Source organism: Triturus cristatus, chromosome 6 (assembly GCF_964204655.1).
Source record: "Triturus cristatus chromosome 6, aTriCri1.1, whole genome shotgun sequence".
Classification (NCBI taxonomy): domain Eukaryota; kingdom Metazoa; phylum Chordata; class Amphibia; order Caudata; family Salamandridae; genus Triturus; species Triturus cristatus.
In genome coordinates, this window is record NC_140589.1 from 109,865,325 (window position 1) to 109,892,053 (window position 26,729).

General features: G+C 45.9%; 1 protein-coding gene across 3 annotated transcripts in view; it reads left to right on the forward strand.

The window, feature by feature from the left end:
• ABCC10 (ATP binding cassette subfamily C member 10) overlaps window positions 1-26,729 on the forward strand; it is a 209,649-nt gene that overhangs the window by 145,220 nt on the left and 37,700 nt on the right. For all 3 annotated transcript variants that reach the window (XM_085610306.1, XM_085610307.1, XM_085610305.1), the window contains exons 14-16: window positions 5,188-5,377; window positions 16,939-17,282; window positions 23,209-23,378. In XM_085610306.1, the coding sequence (XP_085466432.1) occupies window positions 5,188-5,377; window positions 16,939-17,282; window positions 23,209-23,378 (704 nt within the window). The remainder of the gene's footprint in view (window positions 1-5,187; window positions 5,378-16,938; window positions 17,283-23,208; window positions 23,379-26,729) is intronic.

Genomic DNA, 26,729 nt, shown 5'->3' on the forward strand with positions numbered 1-26,729 from the left:
AATCTAGGCTGATTTATTAGTGCATCCAATTCCTTTAGCTTGGGGAGGGCAAGCTGGTATATTTTACTTATACTCTTTTCAGAGTTTGCCAATTTCCCCCATTTGACTCTACGTCTATTGGAACTGAGAACCAAATTCCCTGGATCCTCGCTGGGCTCAGTAGGGAGTAGTCCAACGGCACATACAGGATGCGCCATATCCAGTAGGAGTGCATTGTGATCACTATCCGTTCTCACAATCACTCTAAAATCCTGGACCTTGGACCAAAGAACAATGTCTACAAAAATGTAGTCCAGCCGCGATTCATGGTCCTTCCTATTGAAGGTGCATAATGAAGGGATGTCGGAAGGAGTGCGTCCATTACACACCCTCAACGCAAAATTTAATGTAAGGGACATAATTTGTACTGCGAGAGGAGACCAGGATTTAGGGTGGGGGGATTGGCACGGCGGTACACCCCAGAAGTCATCTTCAGCAGTAAGGGCACCTTCCTTTAAGCCACCCAAAGGTTCAAAATGGCAATTAAAATCACCGCCCATCACTATCTTGCAGTCATTTGGAAGATGTCCCAAAAAAGACGAAAGATCGTCTAGTGCGGGTGATTCCATGGCCGCACTGACTGGGCGGGAGTACACATTAATAATTGCCAGACTTGGAGCATTAGGCCACCTGAGTAGAACACATTGTATGTCCTGCGAGAGCGTGGGTACATTCTCCGCATGACACCCAATATGACAAGCTACCCAAACCGCCAGACCACCTGAAGGCCTCCCTTTACCAGACCAACTTGCTTTGATCTCAAAGGCTGCATATCCCACTCTATGCAGCGGTTCCCTCGCCCAGGTCTCTTGAAAAAGACAGATGTCACTATTGCCTACTAAGGAGTCCCATTCGGTTGTGTGTAATTTGTTGGCAATACCCGCCACATTCCAGGAAAGAACCATCAGAATTCCAACTGAAGGTTTAGATCCCAGTCCCCCAGTATTCTCAGTTGCAGTATCTAGTGTTGGAACTAAAGGCTCATGCAGGGATATTTCCAGAGAGGTTGGGACAGTGGGAGTTATATTAGGAGCGGGCGGGACTAGCGATGTTAAAATATAACCGGGTGGGCTCTGGGGTAGGTTAATTACTTGCCCCCAGGAGCTAGTGGGAATTAAGTACTCCCGCCGTGATGAATCTGCTTCTCGAGTGATAATTTCTATAGCGCCTCTCATGGACCCCTGTCCTACAGGTTTACTAGTTAGACCTTGGGTATACCGTGGGGATGCACCCTTATATGGTCAATCGACATGGTCAAGACAGCTGTACCTGTTAGGGTGTATATAGTTGCCCAGGGTAGTGATAACATTACAGGTGGACCTATTTCAAGGCCCATCAACAGCAAATCCCACCTTTGTCCAGCCCTCGTCCCTCATCCCAATCAAATCACGTGTATTGGGATAAAAGTATGACAGATGGACCAATTCGATAGATGTGGCTCCCACACTCCCAAACCAATTGCAAATGTAAGGCGTAACCTGTGGGCTCTTAAAGCTTACGATTATGCAGTCCCCCACACTTTTCTTGACGGTGTATCCAACCCAAGGTACCCTTCTAACCATAAGGATTTCTCCTCTTAAATTGGGTGGTAGGGGCCTGTGAACATTTAACCAGCTAGTGACCTTGTTACGTAGGGAGTCCTAGGATTCCACCGCGTTTCCGGGGGGCACGGGTACCCCCTTCAGAATCGCAGTATAGGCTGCCACCTCGGGAGGCAGATTGACTATTTTTCGCCAATTATAGGGGCTAGCTGGTCGAAATGGACAGTTAACTGTGTCATTTGTTAATATCTCCGGGCCTGATGATGGGGCTGGGTCAAGCAATTTCGACATCCTTGCAGTTTGTGACAGAGGCAGTTGCCTGGGGGGAGGAGCAGAGACAGGTTGTAGCAGGGGGGGTGTAGAGATGTTTTCCCGGGAGGTGGCTGTTGGCAAGGTAGGAGCCACAGTGATCGAATCAGTAGGGATATTAATAGTCCCAACGATTGTCCCAAGAGCTTCATGTGAGCTCGCTCTTGGACCTGCAGCTAGGTGTGAAATTCCCTTTTGCAAGTCCAATAGACACAACTCCATTTTTGCTTAGCGACCTTCCAGGGGGGTGAGCATTTTACTCAAAAGAGTACGAATATCCAAGAGAGTGAAATCCCCCACCCCCACTGGAACACCTAGTCTAGGGGTGGTTTTAGCCGGGATCTGAGGGGGCGGCAGCCCTAATTTTGGCCCTTTGTTGGCTGTACCTAGTTGGTTGCCCTCGCCCATAGGATTAGGTTTTAAAATCTTAGATTTTCTCCCCACTGCAGTACAAGCCCTTTTTTCCTTTTCGGAATAGCTCCCTCCCTCTCTCCTTGTGTCGACTGCACTGGCTGGTGAACCCTGTCAGTAATTGTGTTCATATTGGAGACACTTACTTCAGCAGTGATTTGAGGTGGAGGGGCCTTAAATGTTGGAAGGGGTAATATACTAAGCTCAGCAGTTGTAGAGATGTCACAATCCATGGTAGAAGTGGCAGAGCAGTTTATATTAGATGAGACAGGCATACTATTTATCCCCCCTGTGACTGGTGATAAGCAAACAAGCGTTGGTTCTGGAGTAGTAGCATGAGCAAGGGGCCCCAAGGAGGATCTCCTGACCCAGTCAATTTCTTGCGAGATACGCCTTTCTAAGGTAGTAATCTCATCGATAAGAAGGGACCCCGCTTTTGCAAAATACGTGTCCAAAGTACCTGTTGTCTTCCCGGAAGCCAGTGAAGCTTTACTCCTCGTTTCTCTAGTAGTCATCCTAGTCCCGGGGAAACTTTGCAGGATTAAAGTGAGGGGACTTTAGCGTGGGGGATGGCCCAGGCCCTAGCTCGCCCGTTCTCGAACGGCCTCAAACGGCCCGCTCTTTGCCCAGTCTTCGCCCCGGGCGTCTTCCCGCGCGCGTTCCGCTGGCGCGTGTGCGCAAGGTACATAAGTAGAGGGACTGGCCAGAGGAGGAGGGGGTGGGAAGAGGCCCCAGCTGCAGCGATGGTGTTAGCGCTGTGAACGCTGGTCCTCGCAGTCCCACCAGCAGGCAGTTAGTACACCAAATGCTCCCCACAGTCCAGACGAGACCCAAAAAGCATCAGGATCAAGGAAGGTTTGTGAAACGGCGAGCGGCTCCCGCGAAGCGGGGGCCGCGAGTCTTATATTGCACAAGTGGGAGGAGCGGGCGGGAAGAGGCCCCAGCTGCAGCGATGGTGTTAGCGCTGTGAACTCTGGTCCTCGCAGTCCCACCAGCAGGCAGTTAGTACACCAAATGCTCCCCACAGTCCAGACGAGACCCAAAAGCACCAGGATCAAGGAAGGTTTGTGAAACGGCGAGCGGCACCATTATCACCCAGGGCTGTGAAGCTTTGCATGGGAGAGAAGTCAAGCTCCTTGGCACTGTCATTCTTGACGTATGCAGACAGATATTTTGCCTCCCAAAAAATGCCTTCTCTGGCTGAAATTCATCTCGAATTTGGTTTTCTAAAACAGGCAGTAGCTAGGCAAGAGGCACATTGTTTCAAACTTAGGGTTTCTAAGCAAAATTCATTAGATCATTTAATCCAATCATAAACTCCAATGAAAAACACTTTCAGACCTTTTTTGAAGAAAATGGAAATAATCTGCAAATAAGGGAGCTATGGTCTGTCCCGCTCTCTTTTAACGTATTCAAAAAGCGTCTTCGTAAAACATGCCTTCACTCTCGCTCCTCCAAGATAAAAACTAGCTGGCAAAGCGTTCACAAGCATGGATGATTATCAATAACTATTCCCCCCTTTCTAATCAACCCTACTTCGGCATGTTTTTCAAAAGCGATAAAAAATACATTTATGGCTTAACATTTTGGAAGCCTGCCTACCTTTGATTTTATTCCAACATGGTCTAAGTCAAGGTTGAGTAATGACTGTAGATTGTGTAAACTAACAGAGGAGACAATCATACACTTGGTGTGTATTGGCCATGCTCATCCAACCTAATGGACCTACACTCATATAGACAAGCCACGGTAGCATCCCTCAATCCGATCGAAACCCGCCTGAATGCATGCTTTGTCAAGGTCCTTAGCCGGAAAAAAACCTGGATTGCCATATTTGAAGACCTTCATGTTACAATTTGAACATTTTGAGTTTGTAATGTATTGTATGTCCTTTTAGCTTTTGAATACTTTCAAATGCAATGGTTTTACTTAACTCTGCATGTACTAAGTAAAAAAAAAAGAATTAAATAGTAATACTCCTCGTTTCCATTTTCAAAAACAAACCCCTAAACATCAGCACAAACTTTCTTAAACACGACTGAACCATGAGACACCTTATGGGCTCATCAGAGGAATGTTGCTTTGAGGTCCACTGCAGACCCTCAGTTTCACTTCTGATATTTGTAGCACTCCTAGTCCACATATTTTAAGCTATTTATAATAATTATCTGTGTATCTTTTGTAAAGCAAATGACTGTTTATGTAGTCCACATCATTTAAGATCTGTATGATATGCCTGTCACTATTGCACTAAGTTATATTTAATGAAACTAATACAAATTATTTAAACTTATGTGTGGGACATTTTCACAGATGCTGAGACTCGGGGAGGTTGGTATATCCCAAATTCACATGCCCATTGTGAATCCATGAGGGAGCCATCTCTGTGTTTACCTGCTTACATTGTTGTTCAGCATTTAGCTGCCACGAAGGAGCACTCTTCCTTCAAATCCCTGCTCAGGGCACCTGTGCCACACCACTCTGTATTTCTGTATCCTACAAAGAGGAAGATTTCTTTTGTTTCTGTTGGGTTTGTAAACGTACCAGTCGCGCTTTCTGAAGTAAGCAAATATTGTCTGGCTAAGCACACAAGGTTGGTGCTGGGAATGTGGTACTTCCATTTAGGACCCTTCTGGGCAGGATTTGGCTTGCTTCCCATGTGCTGAACATTCCTCTTCTTCAGAGAGCAGCTGGCAAGCTTCTTGCTAGTTTTATATTCTTCCACTCGGTCAAGCAGTAGGACAGCTAATATGTAATCTATCACAGACTGCAGTAGCAAAGAGATACACATGTCTTTAAAGGCCCTTCTCCTTGTGAGCTGTGAGGGCCTTCCCAGTTCCCCAGTGTGCCATTCTCTAATTCTTGTTCCTGCTGTTGATGTCTCCAGGTCCCCGATCACAAGAGTGCACTCAAGTTACCAGAACAGCTCAGTGGAAGTGGACTTCTACCTCACAGTGTACGGCGGCATTGCTGTGGCTAACACGGTCTTCACAGCCCTTCGTGCGTTCCTGTTCGCTTTCGGAACCATCCGCGCAGCAACGGTCATTCACGGCAAGCTGCTGAGGCGCGTGCTGAAGGTAAGGGGGAGAACCACAGCATAAACGGTCATTCATGGCAAGCTGCTGAGGCACGTGCTGAAGGTAAGGCGGAGAACCACAGCATAAACGGTCATTCATGGCAAGCTGCTGAGGCGCGTGCTGAAGGGAAGGGGGAGAACCACAGCATAAATGGTCATTCACGGCAAACTTTTGAGGCACGTGTTGAAGGTAACGGGGAAAACCGCAGAATAAATGGTAATTCACAGCAAGCTGCTGAGGCGGGTGCTGAAGGTAAGGCGGAGAGCCACAGCATAAATGGTCATTCATGGCAAGCTGCTGAGGCACGTGCTGAAGGTAAGGGGGAGAACCACAGCATAAACGGTCATTCATGGCAAGCTGCTGAGGCACGTGCTGAAGGTAAGGCGGAGAACCACAGCATAAACGGTCATTCATGGCAAGCTGCTGAGGCGCGTGCTGAAGGGAAGGGGGAGAACCACAGCATAAATGGTGTTTCACGGCAAACTTTTGAGGCACGTGTTGAAGGTAAGGGGGACAACCGCAGAATAAACGTTAATTCACAGCAAGCTGCTGAGGCGCGTGCTGAAGGTAAGGGGGAGAACCGCAGCATAAACGGTCATTCACGTCAAGATGCTGAGGCGCATGCTTAAGGTAAGGGGGGAGAACTGCAGCATATATTGCAATGAGCCTCCCAGCAATTAACCTGGATTAAACATTAAGAGATTGTTTTTTATTTGTCCCTATCTGTGTCACAGTCAATAGCTATACCACCATTCAGAGAAGGGACGATGTTATTTTGAAATATTCCTGGAATAGAAAAGCAGAGTAAGACCTGGCGGGTACCAATGACTCCTCAAAGATTATGAGTTTAAATCTAAATTTCTAAGGAATGAATTGCTGCCAATAGTATCATTTGGATGTTAAAACATCTTTGTGTGTTCTAGTGCAGTGGTTCTTAACCTGTGGTCCGGGGACCTCTGAGGGTCCGCAAAGCCTACCCAGGGGGTCCACGACTGCTTAGAAAAGTAAATAACATTAACAGATTAATTAAGTGTTAATAAACAAAGAATCAAAATGTACAATTAGAAGATGTAAAACGTTATGTAAATATGAAGGAATGAAAAATTGGAAGCTAAAAATTATATTAGTATCTTCATTCGTGGGAGCAGAGCGAGTGCATCAAACATGATATAGAATGGACAATGAGTGGCCTGAATCAATTTAGAAAAGCTCCAACATTCAGATTAAAATGTAAATTTGTTTACTTTGTATTTTATTGCGAATTAAATAAATGTTTTAGCATTTGTATATTTGTTTGATGAATACTTGTTTCTGTTCTTTTGTTTATTGTTTTGCGGTTCAAATCATTTAAAATGCTTAGGTCGTGATCCGCGGCTTTCAGTAATGACTCGGTGAGGATCCCTGGATTCCAATAATGATTTGAGAGAGGGGAGGGTCCCAGTTTCTAGTGTGGTTAAGCGGTGTCCACAGAAATCAAAAGTTTAAGAACCACTGTTCTAGAGGACAGTATCCGAGACTCCCAGCTATGAGCCTGAACATGGTGAGATGCGGGTCTGGTGTTCCCAGCCATCCCTTGACACCCACCCAGTATGTCACTGTGGGAGGCCCTGCTTTGCCAGACTGCAAAGTGTTTCTTTCTTTCCATAGCCCTCAAGTTCGCTGGCTCAAAGACTCTCAACAACATTCGACTTATTCTTGTCTAAGAACAAAACATTTCCAGCAGAACAAATCGCCTTTTTACTTTGGGGGTAAAAACCTCCTATTGCCCAGCATCTATGCACCTAGCAAGTAGGCCTAAAAACATTTGCTTACCCTCACAAGGATGGAGCACAGGACAGCAGGACTGCAAGCCTTCTCAGTTGTTATTCATTAAAATGGCACCTGAAATGCCAAGCACCGTGCAGTGACAAAAGGAACTTGATGCAGCTTCCATTTTAAAAAGAAGCAGGTGATGTTAAGTACAAGAAAGAGCAGACAGACACACTGATGTATGCTTTCTGGTATGTGTTTTAATCCTATTATTTAAAAATATTTTAGAATTATGGTAAGTGAAATATATGTTGTGAGTTTTTGTCTTTACATAAATATCTACACTAACTAACATAAATATTTTAAAAAGTGAAAGTGGGTTTACAGCTGTGGAAAGGATGAGGGTCCTATTAGTTCACTGTTGTAATTTTGTAACAACAACTTTCAAGATGGCCGCGCTGGTGACCAAACTCTCTTCCTAATGGACAAAGGATCAGTGAGAGCGTCTCTCAGCAAGAAGGGGAGTGGAATGCGTGGCGCCTCATCCCGCAGCTGCGATGAGTAGCGTTGATGGCACTCAGAATAAATCCTTCCGAGAATATCCTTATTGTCAGCAACAACCAACTTTTTCATGATGCCCTTTCATCAAGTCATTCAAAGAAATATACATGTTAAATATGAAACCCCACCACAATCAAGGGAGGTGCTTCACAAACTACGTCATCCATCCGTGGGAAAGCGTTATGTCAAACCTCCCCCCTCCCAATTCATTATTGGAATCCGGGGAGCCGAGGTTTCCAAGGGGTTGAGACCAGTAAATGCACCTGTACATCTGTCTGTAGTTGGGTTCACAGCTTCCTCTCCCTCTACCAAAGGCAGTACTATTGATGGCATTGGGAAGGCATTGCTAACAAACAGAATAGTATATTTCTTTTATTTGGCTTGTAAACCTTGGTACGTCACAAATGTGCCGAGAAGGAGGTCTGTAAATCAGATCTCCCCTGCCTCATCAGTGTGAAAATTGGTCTGTACTGTCAACTCAAACATTGTCTGTTTTCTTGCAGCTGTAAGAAACAGTTACAGAAAACTCCTGCTTTAAGCTGCAGCAAGCCTACAGGCGCAGAGCATCTTACAGAGTGTTCCCCTTTGTTTTATTGATCCTCAGCCCCAAGTGGTTTCTCTGCATACTTTGCTCTCTCTGGGTAGTGACACCAAGCACTCAGATGGAGACACTGGTTCAACTGGAGCTTACTGGGACCTATTCCAGTAAGCTGTAGGAAGTGAACGTGGTTACAAACATAAATACAGTAAACAGCACTCATCTTCATCAATGACTAGTCTGTTCTTTACTGTACTTAACAAAGCGGTTAAAAAAACGACTAAAAGTAACATATCTGCAGGAAACCAGAATGTGCTTGAACCATCAAAGGCCAAGCTAAACACGCCCAGCAGTATTATAGCATCTTTTTGTAATAATAACTTGGATTTATAACGCGCGGCTACTCAACCGCGAGAGTATCCAGGTGCCAGGTTCGATGCTGGGCATCTAAGTGCCAGATGCTAGATTGCAGGTTTCATTGGTTTTCTCTTCATTCATATCCTGTGGGGCTGGCATTGGGTAGAGTCTGGGATCTTCAGGGGTGCTTGTGTTATTTAACAGCAGAGTTTCTTCTGGAAATAGATCTGGTAAGTGAGCAAGTGATGCAAATGGAGGGATTCTGGACACAGTTTGGTCCTTGGCTCCCACACAACTACCAAGGTTGGAATAAAAGGTACCATGCCTTAAAAATGTCCTAACAAAACTCACCACACTCACAACTACGAAACATCACTCAGCAAAAAATCGTTGGTCCTGAATTGATGTCATGGTGGTAAAATCATGGTGACCCAGATGATCACCGGTACACGTAGGTACACTCCACAGTCCATCAGAGTCGCAAGTATCCACAGTCCCAGCAACTCTAGTGAGCCAGTACTCACTAGATCCGTCCTTAAATGTCTTTTTTGCTTCTGTGGTCTGAATCTCCCAAGTTACTGATCGTAAAATAATGTATCCGATGGAATGGTACCCGTTGGAGACACGGGTTCAACCAGGGCTTACTGGGACTTAGTATGTTAGAGAAAACAACACCAGAATCTTTCAGTCATCTGGGCCAAATAGGCTCCTCCTGGAAGATCATTGTCACTCTCCCATACTCCTCTGTATATTTGGCAGTGGGATGTTCTAAGAGACTCACGCTCATCTTTTATATGCACTGTTGCATATCGTTGGTGTACGCCCAGTTCAGATGCATAAACTTGATGATGCATGGCATCACCGTAGACCCTGAATAACTTGTATACTTGGTGTCGCAGCTCAACGGTGTACCAAAGTGCTAATCTGTATATGTGATGATGCAGATCATCCGTGTAAGCCCATGCTAATCTGCATCCTAGGGTGTCATGACCACCTCTGCTTTCCAGAATGCAGAGTGTTGGGTTTGGTTGGGGTGATGTGCAATGAGATGGTACAAAATGAGGGTGGGGCACATATTCTTCAAAACATGAATGTTTTTGTTGCTAATGTTTGGGTAAGATTTGCGAACGAACATACCTGGAAAAGTAAAGAACCAGGGGCCATATGAAGCCAAATTGCGATCGCAATTTAGGTAGTGTGCAATGTAGCACACAAAAACCCACTTACAAAATAAGGAATCGCAAAATTTGCGATTCCCTATTTTGGGAATGGATTTAAGGAATCCCAAATTGCTATTCCTTAAATGCAATGTAGGAAGCACCCAATTTGTGCGATTTTTGCTTAAGGAATTGCAAATTACCACCAACTTCAGGTTGGTGGTAATATGTGATTTCTTTGCAAAATGAACTTTTTTGCATTTTTCAAAGTGCCATGTGGCGCACCAGGGTGTCCTATTGACACCTTTGTAACCTTGAAATTGCATTCTCAATTTGAGGTTCTCTAATTGGGAATCGCAAATTGAGAATGTCTTCCCATCCATTCCTATGGGCCTTCCAGCCCATAGGAATGAATGGGAAAGTATTCCTTATTTGCGAATCTCAATTTGCAATTCGCAAATAAGCAATATGTAGGAATCGCAAAATATTTAGCAAATCCTACATACATTGCATTTTGCGATTCTCTAATTGCGATTCCCTAAAAATCGCAATTTGGGAATCGCAAAAGGCGTTTTTCATACATATGGACCCTAGTGAGTCTACCACAGCCTAATAGGATAAAATGCATAAAAATGCACTTTGGCTACCCTGCCCCCCACATACTTATTTGAGAAAGTTAGCAGACTCAGCTGTGTGTTCTTTGAAGTGAAGAGCGATGGTGACACAAGTACAAAGCATCCATGTAATCCTGTGGCAAAGGGTCGAATTTTATAAAAGTATAGTTTCCCTGGGAGGAGCAGGTTAAAAAAATCTAGCATAGGAAAAAAGTGTTTGTTGCACTTCGTGGTGAATATTTATGTTCAAGGCATATGAGCTGCAGATTATACACTGTGCATAGATCGCCATCTGCTGTTGGGCCTGGATGTTTTCAGTTTGTTTTTCCTCTTGGGAAGTCTTTGGAAGTCACGAGTTCGGTGACTCCTCCCTTGGTTCGTATTGCGCATGGGCTTCGGCTCCATCCTCAGATTCTTTTTTTCCGCCATCGGGCTCGGATGTAATACTTCGCGCTCCGGTTCCAAACTTTCCAGTTCAACGGTCGACGCAAAAATCCTCGCTCATCGAGCTCCTTCAGATAATAAATCATCTTACTCACCTTCTCTTCGGCACTTCTTCGATTCCGGTCGTCGACGGCGGCCTTCGGGCCTATTCCGGCTCCGGTCTCGGCTGATGGAAAGAACTCCCTTCAAGAAGTGCCCTCGATGTGGGTCCAAATTCCCTCACACCGATCTTCATGAGGTGTGCAACCTCTGCCTCTCCCCTGAACACGAGGCCCGAGACTGTCCCGCCTGCAAGTCTTTTCGCTCTAAATAGACTATTCGAGATCGACGGGCTAGACGCAACATGGCGCACTCCTCAACCTCCGCTCCAGTCGACATCTTCGGGGACGACGTCGAAGCTCCGGGACAGCAGAACATCGAAGAAGAGGACGACGACCTCGTCAGGGCTTCCGAGGCCGACGACTCAGATGTGGAGGTCGTGAGTACAATACCCCCTCCCCCACCCACGCCGATACCCAAAAAGGCTTCGGTCACACCTTCACCTTCGGGCCTAGGCAAGACCAAGGATACTGCTTCTCACACCCCACCTTCGGGCCCGGTAAAGCAGCCTATTAAGCCTTCCGGCAGCTCGGACTCAAGCCAGCCTACCATCGGTACCGAAAAACACCCTTCGGCACCGAAGAAAAGATCGGCCTCCATCTCCACACCGAACCCAGTACCAAAGCCTTCGGTGTTGAAACCTGCCCTGCCGGTGCCGACCAAACATCACAAGGCCCTCGGCACCGACACTCCCGTGCCGAAGCCTTCTTCGGCGCCGATCAAAAAATCGGAGGCCCCAAAGAAGCACGTCTTAGACAAGCCTAAGAAGCCGTCGGCCCCGAAAACTTCGGCGCCGACCGAACAACCAGTGACGCAAGAACTTTTCACAACGGATCCTCTCCAAAAGACACTCACCAAGGATCCAAAAACTGGACATTTGACATTGTCTACAAAAAAGAGACACTTGGACAAACCAGCTCCACCTCCACCTCCACCTCCAAAGAGGAAAGACACTGCTACCTCCCCTTTCAGAGTGCCTTCTCCTCCTCCTCCACCTCCTCCACCCTCCCCACCTCTACCCTCTCCACCCCCGCCTCATCGTTCCCCAACCTTGTCTTCTGTCCCAGACGACTTAGGAGACCCATATTATGATCCAGCAGATGTGCCACTGGATCCCACCCCTACTGGATCTCCAGACCCATGGGACGACTATAATAATCCGGACATCCCAGATGTCCCACAGGATGACCTTTACCCATCTAGGCCATCCCCACCTGAAGATTCCTTAGGTTTTCACCACCTATTACAAAGGGCGGCACACTACCACGGGGTGGAGTTACATACTGACCCAGTGGAGGAAGATTTTCTCCTAGACACCTTTGACGACGCACATAGGTCTACTACCATCCTACCTATGTTAAAGGGAGTGATTAAACATGCACCGGAGGTCTTTAAAGACCCAGTCAGGGCCAGGGTCCTAAACCCCCGTATAGAGAAAAAATACAAAGCCGCCACCACAGAACCTTCATACATTAAAGGCCCTGCACCATTGAATTCCCTAGTGGTATCTACGGCTAGGAAGCGCTCAAATTCTCAGGCGTCAGGCGAAGCACCACCACCTGACAGAGTCCAAGCTCCTAGACGCGTCAGGGAAGCGCACTGCGTCACAAGCCGCCAACATATGGCGTATCGCCAACACGCAAGCCCTATTGGCCAGATACGACAGGGCGCATTATGATGAGTTAGAGGCCATCATGCACCATCTCCCTGAAAAATACAAGAACAGGGCTAATGAATTGATCCAAGAGGGGAAAATAATAACTAATACCTCTATTCGCTGTGCCCTAGATGCAGCAGATACAGCCTCCAGGGCCATAAACACCAGTGTCCTTCTCCGTGGCCATGCCTGGCTCAGAGTTTCAGGTTTTAAACCTGAGGTACAAGCCTCTATATTGAACCACCCACTCGACCAAGATCTATTTGGCCCAAAAGTTGACGAAGCCCTCAAAGATGAAAAAAGATACTGACACGGCGAAATCCATGGGAGCCCTACAGTCACACACTCCTAGGCGCTCCTTTCGCCGCTCTTCCTTTCGAGGCACGGGCAGAGGCTACTCCTCGGATAGTGCATCCACGTCCTACAAATCCCCTCCTCAATCTACCTTTACAAAGGGTTATCAAAGAGGCGGATACAGAGGCAATAATAATAAGGGCAGAGGCAAAACAAATACCGCCCGCTCTGCCACACCTACTACCCAATGACTTTCCCCCGCTCCCTCCAGACAATTCTGCTCCGGTCGGGGGCAGAATACAACATTTCCTTTACGTCTGGGAGACAATCACCTCAGACAGATGGGTGACACAAATGATTCAGTCAGGGTATTGCCTAGAATTGACATCTACCCCCCCAAACATTCCACCCAGGCACCGCCCTATGTCTCAAGAACATACTACGCTACTAAAACAAGAGGTGATCTCCCTCCTGCAAAAAGGAGCCATAGAGCAGGTCCCCATAAATCAACAAAATTTAGGGGTCTACTCCCTGTACTTTCTGTTCCAAAAGACAGACGAGACTCTACGACCTATCCTAGATCTCAGACCTCTAAACACTTACATACATTCAGACCATTTTCACATGGTAACCCTTCAACAGGTTCTTCCACTCCTCTCCCAGAACGATTTCCTCACCACTCTGGACTTGAAAGATTCATACTTTCACATCCCAGTACATCAGTCTCACAGAAAGTACCTCAGATTTGTGGTGGACGAACAACACTACCAGTTCAAGGTGCTCCCGTTCGGGGTAACAACAGCACCAAGGGTATTCACCAAGTGCCTAGCAGTACTGGTTGCACACCTCAGAAGACAGCGCATTCACGTCTTCCCGTATCTGGACGACTGGCTAATAAAAGCCACGTCCTACCAACAATGTGTGCAACATACCGCCGCTACAGTCCAACTACTTCACCAGCTAGGTTTCACGGTGAACCATCAAAAATCCCACCTGGTACCATCACACACAAAACAATACCTCGGTGCCACCATAGACACCTCAAAAGCCATAGCCTATCCCAATCCTGCCAGGATTGCAAAAATACAGGCTCTGCGTCAAATTCATATGTCAACACTCTCTCCCAGCAACAGTGTTTATGCAACTGATAGGGAGGATGGCCTCTTGCATCTTCATAGTGCCCCATGCAAGACTCCAGATGCGTACACTCCAAGAGTGCATAGCGCGCCAGTGGAACCAGGCCCAGGGACAACTGACAGATCTGGTGTTGGTAGACGGTCACACCCATCGCTCTCTGCAGTGGTGGAACACCAAAAACCTTTCCAGAGGTCGACCGTTCCTGGACCCGGTCCCACAAATAATCCTGACAACAGACGCATCGCTCTCCGGCTGGGGAGCTTATCTGTTACATCTCACAGCACAGGGCACATGGACGCAGCAACAGAAGTTACTCCACATCAACCATCTGGAGTTACTGGCAATCTTCCTCGCCCTAAAATCCTTCCAGACGCAGATTTCAGGCAAGGCAGTCCTCATTCGCACAGACAACATGACTGCCATGTGCTACATTAAAAAACAGGGTGGCACACACTCTCCACAGCTCTCTCGATTAGCACAGAGCATATGGAGATGGGCTATTCCACAAAACATCTTTCTCCTGGCCCAACACGTCCCAGGAGTCCAAAACACCGTGGCAGATCTGCTCAGCAGACAGACGCAGCAGATCCACGAGTGGGAACTTCACCCACAGGTTCTTCACCCGTTCTTTCAGAAGTGGGGGCATCCACACATAGACCTATTCGCCACCCACGAAAACAAAAAATGCCCAAGCTTCGCTGCCAGATATCCACACTCATTGTCCAAAGGCAAAGCGATATGGATGAACTGGTCAAACAAATTTGCATACGCTTTTCCACCTCTCCCACTAATTCCATTAGTGATACGAAAGCTTTAACAGCATTCCCTAACACTGATCCTAGTAGCTCCAACATGGGCCAGACAACCGTGGTACACCACACTGCTGGAACTCTCGGTAGTACCACACCAAAAGCTGCACCTCTCACCATGCCTCCTAACCCAGAACCATGGAGAGATCAGGCACCCGGACCCAGCTCAGCTTAACCTTGCGATCTGGCTCCTGAGGTCCTAGAATTCGGATACCTTAACCTTCCCCCTGATTGCATGAATATTATCAGGGAAGCTAGACGCCCTACTACTAGGGCATGCTATGCTGCAAAGTGGAAAAGATTTGTTGTTTACTGCCACAACAACACAATCAATCCTTTAAATGTGTCCATACAGCACATTATATGTTACTTACTCCATCTACAAAGGTGTAACCTAGCATATACTTCCATTCGGTTACACCTCACAGCAATTGCTGCTTATTTACAGAACAGGCAGCACCTATCACTTTTCAGAGTGCCTGCCATCAAGGCCTTTATGGATGGCCTCAAAAGAGTAATCCCACCCAGAGTACCACCCTCACCTGTCTGGAACTTGAATATAGTTCTCACAAGGTTAATGGGACCCCCTTTCGAACCATTACATAAATGTGAGCTCCAATTTCTCACATGGAAAACAGCTTTCCTAGTGGCCATCACTTCCCTCAGAAGGGTTAGTGAAATACAAGCACTCCCTATACAGGAACCTTTTCTCCAAATGCATCAGAACAAGGTTGTACTCCGCACCAACCCAAAATTTCTACCCAAAGTCATTTCTCCATTCCATCTAAACCAGTCGGTAGAATTACCAGTCTTTTTCTCACAACCTCAAACCGTTGCGGAAAGGGCTTTACACACACTGGATGTTAAAAGGGCTTTACTTTACTACATCTAAAGGACACAACCTTTCAGGAAAACCAAACAGCTATTTGTCTCCTTCTCGCCACCACATAAAGGCAACCCTATTTCTAAGTCAGGGATAGCTAGGTGGATTGTAAAATGCATACAGATTTGCTACCACAAAGCAAAACGAACGCTATCTGTTCCCCCTAAAGCCCACTCTACAAGGAAGATAGGGGCTTCTATGGCTTTTCTAGGAAACATACCACTAGATGACATCTGCAAAGCAGTGACATGGTCAACACCGCACACTTTCACAAAACATTACTGTGTAGATGTGCAAACCAAGCAACAAGCTAGTGTGGGCCAGGTTGTACTAAAAACACTGTTCCAAACAACTGCAACTGATGCCGGTGGTCGCCGCTAGGGTTGGGTACTGCTATATAATCTATGCACAGTGTATAATCTGCAGCTCATATGCCTCGAACGGAATATGCTACTTACCAGTATGCATCTGTTCTTGGCATGTAGAACTGCAGATCTATACACGCCCACCCGCCTCCCCAGCTACCTGTATCCGTTCCAGTTTATCTTATTTAGATACAACACACATGGGTTTCTTTACGGTTACTACTACGCTCCATCTTTCCCTGCTGGCGAAAAACAATCTGAGGAGGGAGCCGAAGCCCATGCGCAATACGAACCAAGGGAGGAGTCACCGAACTCGTGACTTTCAAAGACTTCCCAAGAGGAAAAACAAACTGCAAACATCCGGGCCCAACACCAGATGGCGATCTATGCACAGTGTATAGATCTGCAGCTCTACATGCCAAGAACAGATGCATACTGGTAAGTAGCATATTCCTTCTTAAATGTTCAATCATCGTACACGTTTGTAGTTGTGCAAGGCTTGTCATATTCCACAATACGTATAAGATGGCCACATGTTTTTTATTTCCAGTGACAAAGATGCACTTCAATTAGTAAGCACTTTTAGCTTTTCTCAGATGTGTGTGTGTAATGCACTCCGAAGGGTGCAAAGGTGGTGTGTTTGTGTGTTAGATATTTGTATTATGTTGTCTTTCTCTGGGCCATACAGAAAGCAAAAGTTCTGTAGACATCCTATGAATGGTGAAGTTTCTGACAAGCATTGCACAATTACAAATATGTATGAGAATATAAGGTTTCGGTAGGAAATAACAGGAAGAGAGGCATTAGTACATTTTTACTGTTCACTTTATGACATATAAAAGAACAAATTTGAACTGAAAACCATGGTATGCTTAGAATTCTCTTTGCCTTTTACAGGCCACAGTGACTTTCTTCGACACCACGCCAATGGGCCGCATCATTAACCGTTTCTCATCCGACCTGTACTGCATCGACGACAGCCTTCCCTTCATTCTGAACATTTTCCTGGCCAATGTCTTTGGTCTCCTGGGTATGGTGGTGATGATCAGTTACGGTCTCCCTTGGATTGTCCTGGTCATGGTGCCGCTGGCGGTTCTGTACTTCTACATCCAGCGGTACTACCGCCACACCTCGCGGGAGCTGAAGCGGCTATACAGCATCACCCTGTCACCCATCTACACCCACTTCTCAGAGACCCTCACTGGACTGAGCACAATCCGTGCATCTCGGGCGACCGAAAGGTGAGATCAGAAAAAACCCTTTAAGGAAACGACCAATAAATTATTAATCATCTTCTCTTTGGTCGGTGTTCTTCAAAAGTTGATTTAACATTGGCAACTAGAGTGGCTAGTGAGTTTGTGATCAAAAGCTACAAACCGTGCAGAAAGCATCGATATATATGATGCACACTTTGTGTAGTGCATCCAGTGGAAATACAGAGCGCATAATGATGTTATGCATACGTACCAACCCCACAAGTCTTTACAACATGTTTATCCTGCCAACATCAAACCCAAATGTTATAATTAATATTGAAAGCACTGCTGCATCTTCCTACGGACAAGTCAAAATACATTCTTCCTGATGGTCTTTTCACCATGCTATAAAAAAACATCTGCTCTCTTCCCATTTTTCCCCTCATCTGTCTTTTGTGTATTCATTCCCCTCCCAAAGCATTCTGGTATTAATGGTTTTTAGAATGCTGAGCTTGGCTCCCTCGTTTGCCCTTGGCTCCTCTATGGACAGGTACCCTTGTAAGCGATATACGAAGCCAGGAAAGACTGCTGCACTGTGAGGTGATGGCAAAACTGGACTGAATTGATATCTGGTGAATCATGCTCCCCACGAGCAGACGGCACTCCTGTCATTCGTTGACTCTCAATGCTTACAGTGGACAAGATCGCATACTAGTAACTAGAGAGTTTAGTCCCTAGATAGGGAGAGTCCAATACCTAAACTGGTTCCTTTCCAGCCATTCTTTATTAATGTTACGCTATGATGAGGGTAGGGGAGCAAGCATGAATGCTGGCATGGCGGTTAAATCCAGAGGCCATCGCCGACACCGCGTTGAGATCAGAGCAAGCCTGGGGGGATATCTAAGAAACACACGGGGATCTACAGATATCTATGCAACGGCAGTGCTCAGGGATGCATGCATGTCGAAAACATATAGCATAAGACAGCATCTCCAATGCATCCTGACCCAGCAGGGAACTAGATTAGTGCAGCTTCAAGCGCACAATGATATTGATGCTGTCTAGGCACGAGCCAGACAGGAACTTGGGGGCTCATTTCTATCTTGGTGGTAAGGATACTCTGTCGCATCAGCAACGGAGTATCCTTACCACCAAGATAATGGTCCACCCACCGATTTAAATGCAGGCGGACTATATTTGGCCTCGGCTGAGACTACTCTGCTGTCGCCAAATGTCTCAGACGGCTTGACGGAGTAAGCGCCGTCGGAGAATTGGCTACATGTCTGCCCACCTAATTTAGATGGGCGGACATACGGCTGTTCTTTACTGCCCATCACCACCAGACAAACCGTAGCAGTAATGGGCAGTAAAAAACGAAAAATGCCCCCCATTAAAAAAAAAAAAAAAAAAAAGAAATACGGTTCTGCCATGTTGACGGAGCCATTCGTCAAACTTAAAAAAGCTTTTAACGGGAAGCCACGTAATGGTGGTTCCCGCCAATGCTTTAGAAATAGTACTATGCTCCGTTGCCCTGACGGAGTTGACTCTGCCCACCAAATAATAAATCAGTCCTTTATCCTGGATATAGCAGGCAGCTGAAAGAGTACAGGCAAACAGAACACAAGGAAGGGGACAAATCAGGAAAATGCTTGGCCTGGCTTCTTAAAAGAGAATCCCCTGCCTCACTTACATTGGCTTTGAATAGGCTTGATGGGTCAACCGCGATGACGCAGTCTAGCATTAATGATACCCTATCAGTATATCTGGCCGCATACATTAAAGCCCACAGATATTGGCTACATCCCGGATTGAGACATACCTGGAGCCCCTTGGACGCCCAAGGTTACCTTGGTAGGACACAGAAGAACTGGAATTGTAAATTACTAGGGAGGCGTTACTCTCTGCAGTTTGCAGCCTTCCTGCAAGTAAGACTCTTGAGGGGGAGATGGATTCCCCTCCGAGTTCTATCAAGCATATGTAGAAATAGTGGTAGGCTGGCTCCTAACGGCATGCTTGGAAGTGAGACAGAGCGACACTGCTGGATTCCATGAGGGAGGCCTTGCTGTAATGGTGCCCAAACCGAACAGAAATCCGTTGGAGCTTGGTTCATACAGGCCATGGTCCATGCAATATGGCTAAGTCTAGAAAACCGACATTGCGGGATTTGAGTGGGCGGCATGACGCTTTGGTGTACTTGGTTTGACCCCAGGGGTCTGTCCCCATTCTCATGCAGAACATGTTTGCAGATGTCCCAGAGCTATATATCAATAAACATAAGACAGCAGTATACCCTTTAGCAGGTCTGAAAAAAACAACCCAGTCAGAACTACCTGATATGGGACTGCAGTGGCACCAGATGGTGTTCCTGTACCTGGGTGTGTAGGTGACCCGTAATGCTGCATTACATCACCTGTCCAACCTTGGTAGGATCTTGAAGGCGCTTGGAGCCTCCTTACTGCAAAATGCCCTAAACCCTGTCTTGAAGCTTGTCTTCTGAGGAATAGATAGTCTGATAATCTTACTGGGATGGGCGGCAAAGAGGAACAGAGTCTGCTTGGAGGTTTTAAATTTTTACAGAATACAGGAATGATTGGGCCTACCTGACCTGGAGCTTTACTATGTTGCTACACGACTGCAGCATGCTGCAAAATGGTGTGACCATGGCCTGAACTGAGAACCATTCTCCTGCAGGGCTCCGTAGCGGATCCATGCCACTGTGCCTGATAAGGGGGATGCATCAGCTCCAAGGCACGCTTTGTATAGTCTGTCAGGTGGCCAGCCTGGTTGCTGTTGGTTAGAAGAGTGCTAACCTCGTTGACTGCAGTCCTAAACCCAAAATCCATGAAGTTGGTCAACCCCCGTAAATCCCACCTATGCGCAGCGTATCACCAAATTCTGATTTCAGTGGAGCCACAAGAACTAACCACATTTGTGACTCCATTTAGTGCGTACACGTATTTATACCTGCTGTTTTGGCTTGCCTCAGCAGCAAGTGTATTTCAGAAATAGACATCTTATTTAGTGACATTGCTGGAATTCAGACATTCCAGGATGGCATCCTTGATTTTTGCATCAAACCCTCTTACATACAATGCCATTCTTAAATGTGTATTGTCAATTCTCAAGGATAAAGGCATGGCAATGAGCCATGCAAAATGCAAAAATGTTACTTAGAATGTAGGATATTTGGATCACGCCATCACATCTCCTGGGATACAATCAAAGTTCAGCTCGATCTTTGCTATTAGGGAGGCATTACCGCCTGTTCACGAAAATGCTTTGCGTGCTTTTCTCGGTATTAGCGAGTATTATGCTTGTTGTACATGGCTATGCCTTGGTTGTACAACCCCTGAGACAGTTTAAGAAGGGAAGAAGGGCTTGAAATTTAAACGGTAATCTGAAGGCTATATGCCTCCGCTGCTCCTCCGCTAAGGTGGAGGAGCGTCTCTCCACTGCTCACTGAGCAGTTCAAAAGGGAAAAATAATATGATAATAACGCATTGTTATTATCAGTTAATTTCCCGTGGCTCAGCTGGTTGGGGGTGGAGCTGGGCTGTTACAGAGGAGCAGGTGGAGGAGTGGGAGCACTCTTAAGTGCACATGACGTTTTGACAGGCCGTCTTGGGCCGGCCAAACTGTCATGCGCACTTAGCATGGTCTCCACCAGGCTGTGTTGTACAGCCTGGGTGGAGAACATGCACAGCCTCCCAGCCCCAGTTTGAGCGCTGAGCCATGGCGCTCAGACCAATCACAACCCTGCTGCAACGCAGCGTTGTGATTGGTTATGGGATTCTGGGAGGGAGAGTGCTTCCTTCTGTGGAGAAGAGAAGAGGACAGAGGAGAGGCGGTGGCCAGCGGTATCCAGGTAAGTGCTTTTCTTGTTTTTTTATTCCACCGCCCCCCCCATCCCCCCCACCTCCCTACCACCACTGTTCTGTAGCAGCCGCTACTGGCTATATGTTAGCAGAAAAGGAGAAAAATGTACTTATATTGGGCATCTGCTTTGAAACCATTTGTAACCGATGAAAAAGGTATCATCAACGTTGACGCTTGTTGAGATGGTTTCGGTGCAGTCTTAGGAAAATAGGTGGATGGCAAGGAGCAGACTATTGATTTTGTGTCACAACCTCTTAATCCGGAAGAAACTAATAATAGCAGCATCGAACAAGAAGCTCTTACCTGCACACAGACTGTTTGAGATATTTACAGATCGCCAACCACTATGTTTACTTATTGAGCTGTAGTGGTGTTGGCAAAGTTTCAGCTAGGTTGGTGATACCATTTAAGCTTCAAGTATAAAGATTAAGTAAGTGCTCGGAAGGAAAAACTTTAGTACGGACAGTTTGTCCGTATGCCCCTGCAGGATAGTTCACTGGAAGAGAATGTACAGGATTATGAACATGTGGCGGCAGCCTTGGACGCAGTGCAAGAGTGTAATGCTGTGCTACAGAGCCCGAATGGTGCACGAAGTCGTGAAGTGTATTGCGGTAGGCTGGCCTAAGGATAGGTATTGAAGTGTTGAGTTCAGGTGTTATGCACAGATGGTAATTGATCTTACCTACGTCTAGCAATGGTGATCATTCAAAATCTTTTTGTTCCACCTGTGAATTTGAGAGAAAAACATGGAAAAGTTGCACATGAAGATGACTTGGGTACGCGTGCCACTAGCAAAACATTGACGCAGTTTGCTAGTGGCCATTGTTAGATGCACATGTGGTACGGCTAGTGAATAATTGGCCTGAGTGTGTGATGGCTGACAAACACTGGAAATGGCAGAGAAACCATCGCATGCTGTGCCAGGAGGCCCCTTGGAAAAACTGGCTATGGACTTTTCAGTCCATACAATTTGCTACAGTTGAGCATGAAATACATGACTGTCTTATTAGCCTATTAGTCTAAATGCCTTTACTTCTCTTTCGTTGAGTCTGCCAAGAAGGGTTGTGTGATCAAATTTTTTTTTATCAGTATTTTTGGTCTTGAAAGTTCACCTAAGAAAAATGGCACTATTTTGTATCAATACAGGTGCATCATGTTTTGTGTATGAATAGTATCGATCACTTGCATTTTGCCTTGGATAGCTGTGCGTCGAATGGTTTGGTAGCGAGAGGCAACCATTTCCTCAAAGAAGGGGTCCAAACAGCTGCAGTGACCTATCTTGTTATGGATTCCTATATGAAGCAAAAGGTGTGGGGATCCATCACAACTCCACATAGCACTGCTGGTGTGTCTCCTTTTAAGTTATTGTGGGGCAGAGAACAGAAGACAACGCTCTATCTTTAGTGGATTAAAGCACCAAATTCTCGGTGTGTTCAGAATATTGGTGATGATTGAGATTCCTGAAAGGGTTCTTAGGAAACAGACTGCTGCTAAACAATATTCTGATATTAAAAGAAGGGTTAAGCCCTAGGAGTTAATTGTAGGCGGCTGTGTGCTTATCACAAGGCCCTAATTAAGAGTCTGGCAGTCTGAGGACAGCCAGACTCACAGGGACGCGGTGTTGGTGGTCCAGCCACCGCATTTGACTCTCGACAACTGCATGGAATTATAACAACTGGGTTGTTGCTACAAGGACCTGTGTGAATGCTAGCTTGTTTATACAATGATCTGTGGGTCTAATACTGAGTTGTCCTTAGCTTAGTCATGGGATGCTGGTTTGTTCAAACATACACTTGTCTATATCATGCTTATTTCTTACATTGACCTGCTGAAATTCTGCTGTTGCTACTTTGAGCTTTCAGAACTCTGTTGTTGTTTGCTTGGCATGGTGGGTTGTGATACACTTGTCTGTCACAGTCCTTGATTATTCTTTCGTTAACCGTGTGAATCGTGGTCCATACACCTCTCCAAATGGCAGGTTGTTCTTCTATTGACCTGTTGGATTGGTATTTTTGCTATATTAACCAGTTACAAATGCTAGATAAATCAGTAATGAACTTTTCCACTAATCCTGTAAATTTTGTGCCCTATTCAGGTTTGAGCAAGATAATGAAGACCGTTTGGAGAGGAATCAGCGCTGTCTGTACGTCAGTAATACGGCCATGCAGTGGTTGGATATACGTCTTCAGATGATTGGTGTTATCGTGGTGACAGCCATAGCAGTGATAGCAATCGCGCAGCACCAAAAGGAATCTGGAGATCCAGGTATGTTAAGCAACTACTTCCTGCCACTGGTATGTTTAGCGACTCCTTCCCACCTCAGGTATGTTTAGCTGCTCCCTTTCGCCACTCGTGTTGTTCTAAGCCACATCTTCTCTTGGTCACCAATTCATGTTGTAATGTGTAGGTGAACTTGCTTCCTACAATGCTATCATACTCCTATTTCAAATATATAAATACTGGACCTTTGCTCTCTTCCATTAATATGAGGTTATTAACCCATTTTTTAGACCTTTTGATGTGACTTGCATTATATGTATAATATACTTACTTACAGGGGCTTTCAGACAGCCTAGCTATATTCAAATGATGACTCTGGAAACAAAAGGATACGTATGAACAATTAAAGTAGCGCACATAGCAAAAATCTCAGGCATAAGAGCTGAAAGTAAAAAAGAGTGCTAATAGTTGCGTGAAGAGCAGACTGAAAGAATGCAAGAGTGTACTGAGGCAAACAGACCTAGAGAGCAGAACTAGGTAAACAAAAGAAAATAAGAGTCTGCCAGAAAAGGGTACCAAAGGATGAAATCTTTCAAATGTTTTGTAATTGAAAACTTAGATTCTGAGTAACGGATGAGATCTGACTATGAAGTGCCAGGGAGAGTTGATGATAAAGCCTGTTACTTAAATGTCATTAGAACCTTGGAATGTTGGGAGCTCCATTGAAAACAGTGGAGTGCTCCGGGCTCTAATGGCCGGTAGAAGCCCGGAGCTCCAACATTCCAGTGTTGTCCTTTACAGCTGTTGCTGTGAACAAAGGCCTCATGGAGCCCGCGAGGATTGTGGCTCCCTGAGGCCTTTGTTTTATTTGATAGAACATTCTGACTTCTAGGGGCGGAATGTTCTAATAGCCTTATAGCCCTTCGTAGCTCGGATGTACTGCCATTAAAGTCCCTCACCTTGTTAAAGGCCCTCACCGTCGACTCAGGCCTTTAATGCTGGAGCAGGCCTTTAGTGGCCGGTATAGCCCGCTACTGTGGGCTATAAGGCTATTGTAAGTGACGGAGCCACTGGGAAACTTGGCCTCTTCGTAGTAATGCTTGTCGGCCCCCTAAAGATTGTTTTTGTGTTCCCTGCATCACTTTCAAAGTAACATCTTTGCACCTTGGAGTCTTGTCAGTACTCATCACATAGCTTAAGGTAGTAGGGCCCTTGTGTGTAAAGCAGGAGATTTAATGTTGAAATTCCTCTTCCTTGAGGACATACATAGATATTGGGAAATCACTTGAATTCCTTTTTCATGTATTAGTCTGTACACTGGGGTTCTGGTAATGTTATTAAAAGGTAAATGTATTATCTGAGAACAAAGAAAAAAAACATCATCAAATCAAGCTAAGCAAGGAGTCCACAATATATCCAGGCCCCACAAAGCAGACCCTCCAGCTTTTCGCGATTTCGCGATTCACGAAAAAATCGCGAAATCAGGAGACTTGCGCGATGGCCGCGATATTTACATTTGTGGCCGCGATATTTACAAAAAGTTTCTACCGGGAGACAGCAAAACAAATAATGCCCTTTTATTGGCTGTGCGCGCACACGTCATTACGTGCCGCCGTCCAATATCTACTTCTCAGAACAAGTCTGCAGAAAATCGGAGCCTTGATCAGCAGCAATTAATGAGAAAAATAACCACCTGTTAGGTTGCCAGATATTTTCTTCAGGCGTCCACAGCCACTTTTGAAGTTGCAGCAGTTTGAATTCTAAGCTGACCTACAAAAGCATCTGGCTACACAGGATGTTGAATCATTTGGTGGTTTTACCTGTCCTAGTTGTAACGGAACGTGCTATTTTGCCAACATTTCTTCGTTCACAAGGACATTTCGAGTAACGAGTTGCTGCTCAGCTGTTGTGTTTAGAGAGGTATTTTATTTTGAAAGCTTCAATGCGGTCTATTAAATTAGAACTAATCTTACTAAAGATCCGATGATGAACAGTAATATCAAGCAATTACACAAAGGGGCTGATCTGTGAATATGCTAATGGTTTTCATTAAAATCCGATTTCATTTAGTTAATTTTGTAAGCGAGTGCAGTACATGAAAATCTTAAACTTATGCAGTTCACTAATTGTGTGCTTATAGATGCTGTCATTTGTATCCTGGAACTATATGCAATAGACACAGGCATGTATACACACACACAGATAAATTCACAAAAAATGTCCTTGAAATTTCATGCAGGCCAACAAACATATAGTCACGTTTAAATATGCACACACATACAGACAAAAATAGATCGATTTGAAAAAGAAAGAAATTTCGGCTGCCAACGTTACCAAGGTTATCCGGGCACCGATTGGATATAATGGAACATGCAGTGGAGACTGTATCCCTCATACTGTAGAGTATGGAACCGGGGTGAACCCCCCCATGACTAAGCAATAAATAGATCCCATCCATGAAGAGTACTGTAGGAACCCACACACTTCAGTGCCCCCCATCACAAAAATAAGATGCCAGAAACACCCTGGTATGCAGCTGGTTGACTCTGGGGCATGGTAGACTGAGGCACCCAGCCTTGAAAACCGACCTGGTGGGGTAGTGCATGTTTTATTATAGATACATAAAATTGTGCTGTACAACGAACTGTCTGGCTACATTTAACAGTGGTTGAGGGCACCCATACCTCTACTGCAGCTCAGAATGAGGTTGAGCTGTCTAGTGGCACTCACCTGTGCTGTGGGGCCTGGTATCTAAACATTTTCAAGAGTTGCTCGTAGCACCGCCTGAGTTATGGCTATCACTCACTCTGGCTCTGAGGCAAACACTCCTCTTGGCCCACAAGTGTAGCACATTCTGGACGGGTCCAGCAGGCAGAGGTGCCCTGGCAGCTGTGCATACATGGGTGCTAGAACACCGCAAGGAGAAATAGGGCCCCCTCTCACGAGATGCAGATAGGACACTTTAAACATGCCTATTTCACAGTGGAGTACTCTGGTAAATCAGTTTACATTGATTTAAGGCTGAAATGGAATGATTACGAGTTAAACAAAGTGCCGCAATAATGCCGCTAAATTTCCCTTTTTGGTGCCGCTGAATTTCCATTTTTGTGCCGCTAAATTTGCAAATCTATGCCGATGAAGGGGACACTGCTGTACTGATCCTTCTTGATCTCAGTGCGGCATTTGACATGGTATCACATCAGCTGCTCCTACAAAGACTGGAAGCATGCGGCATTAGGGATAAGGCCCTGCATTGGCTGAGGTCTTTTCTCTCTGAACGCAGCTTTAGAGTGGCTCAGAAATCTCACATCTCAAAGAGTATGCCCCTTGAACAGGGGGTTCCTCAAGGCTCGATATTGAGTCCCACCCTCTTTAATCTATATGTAAGCCCCCTGG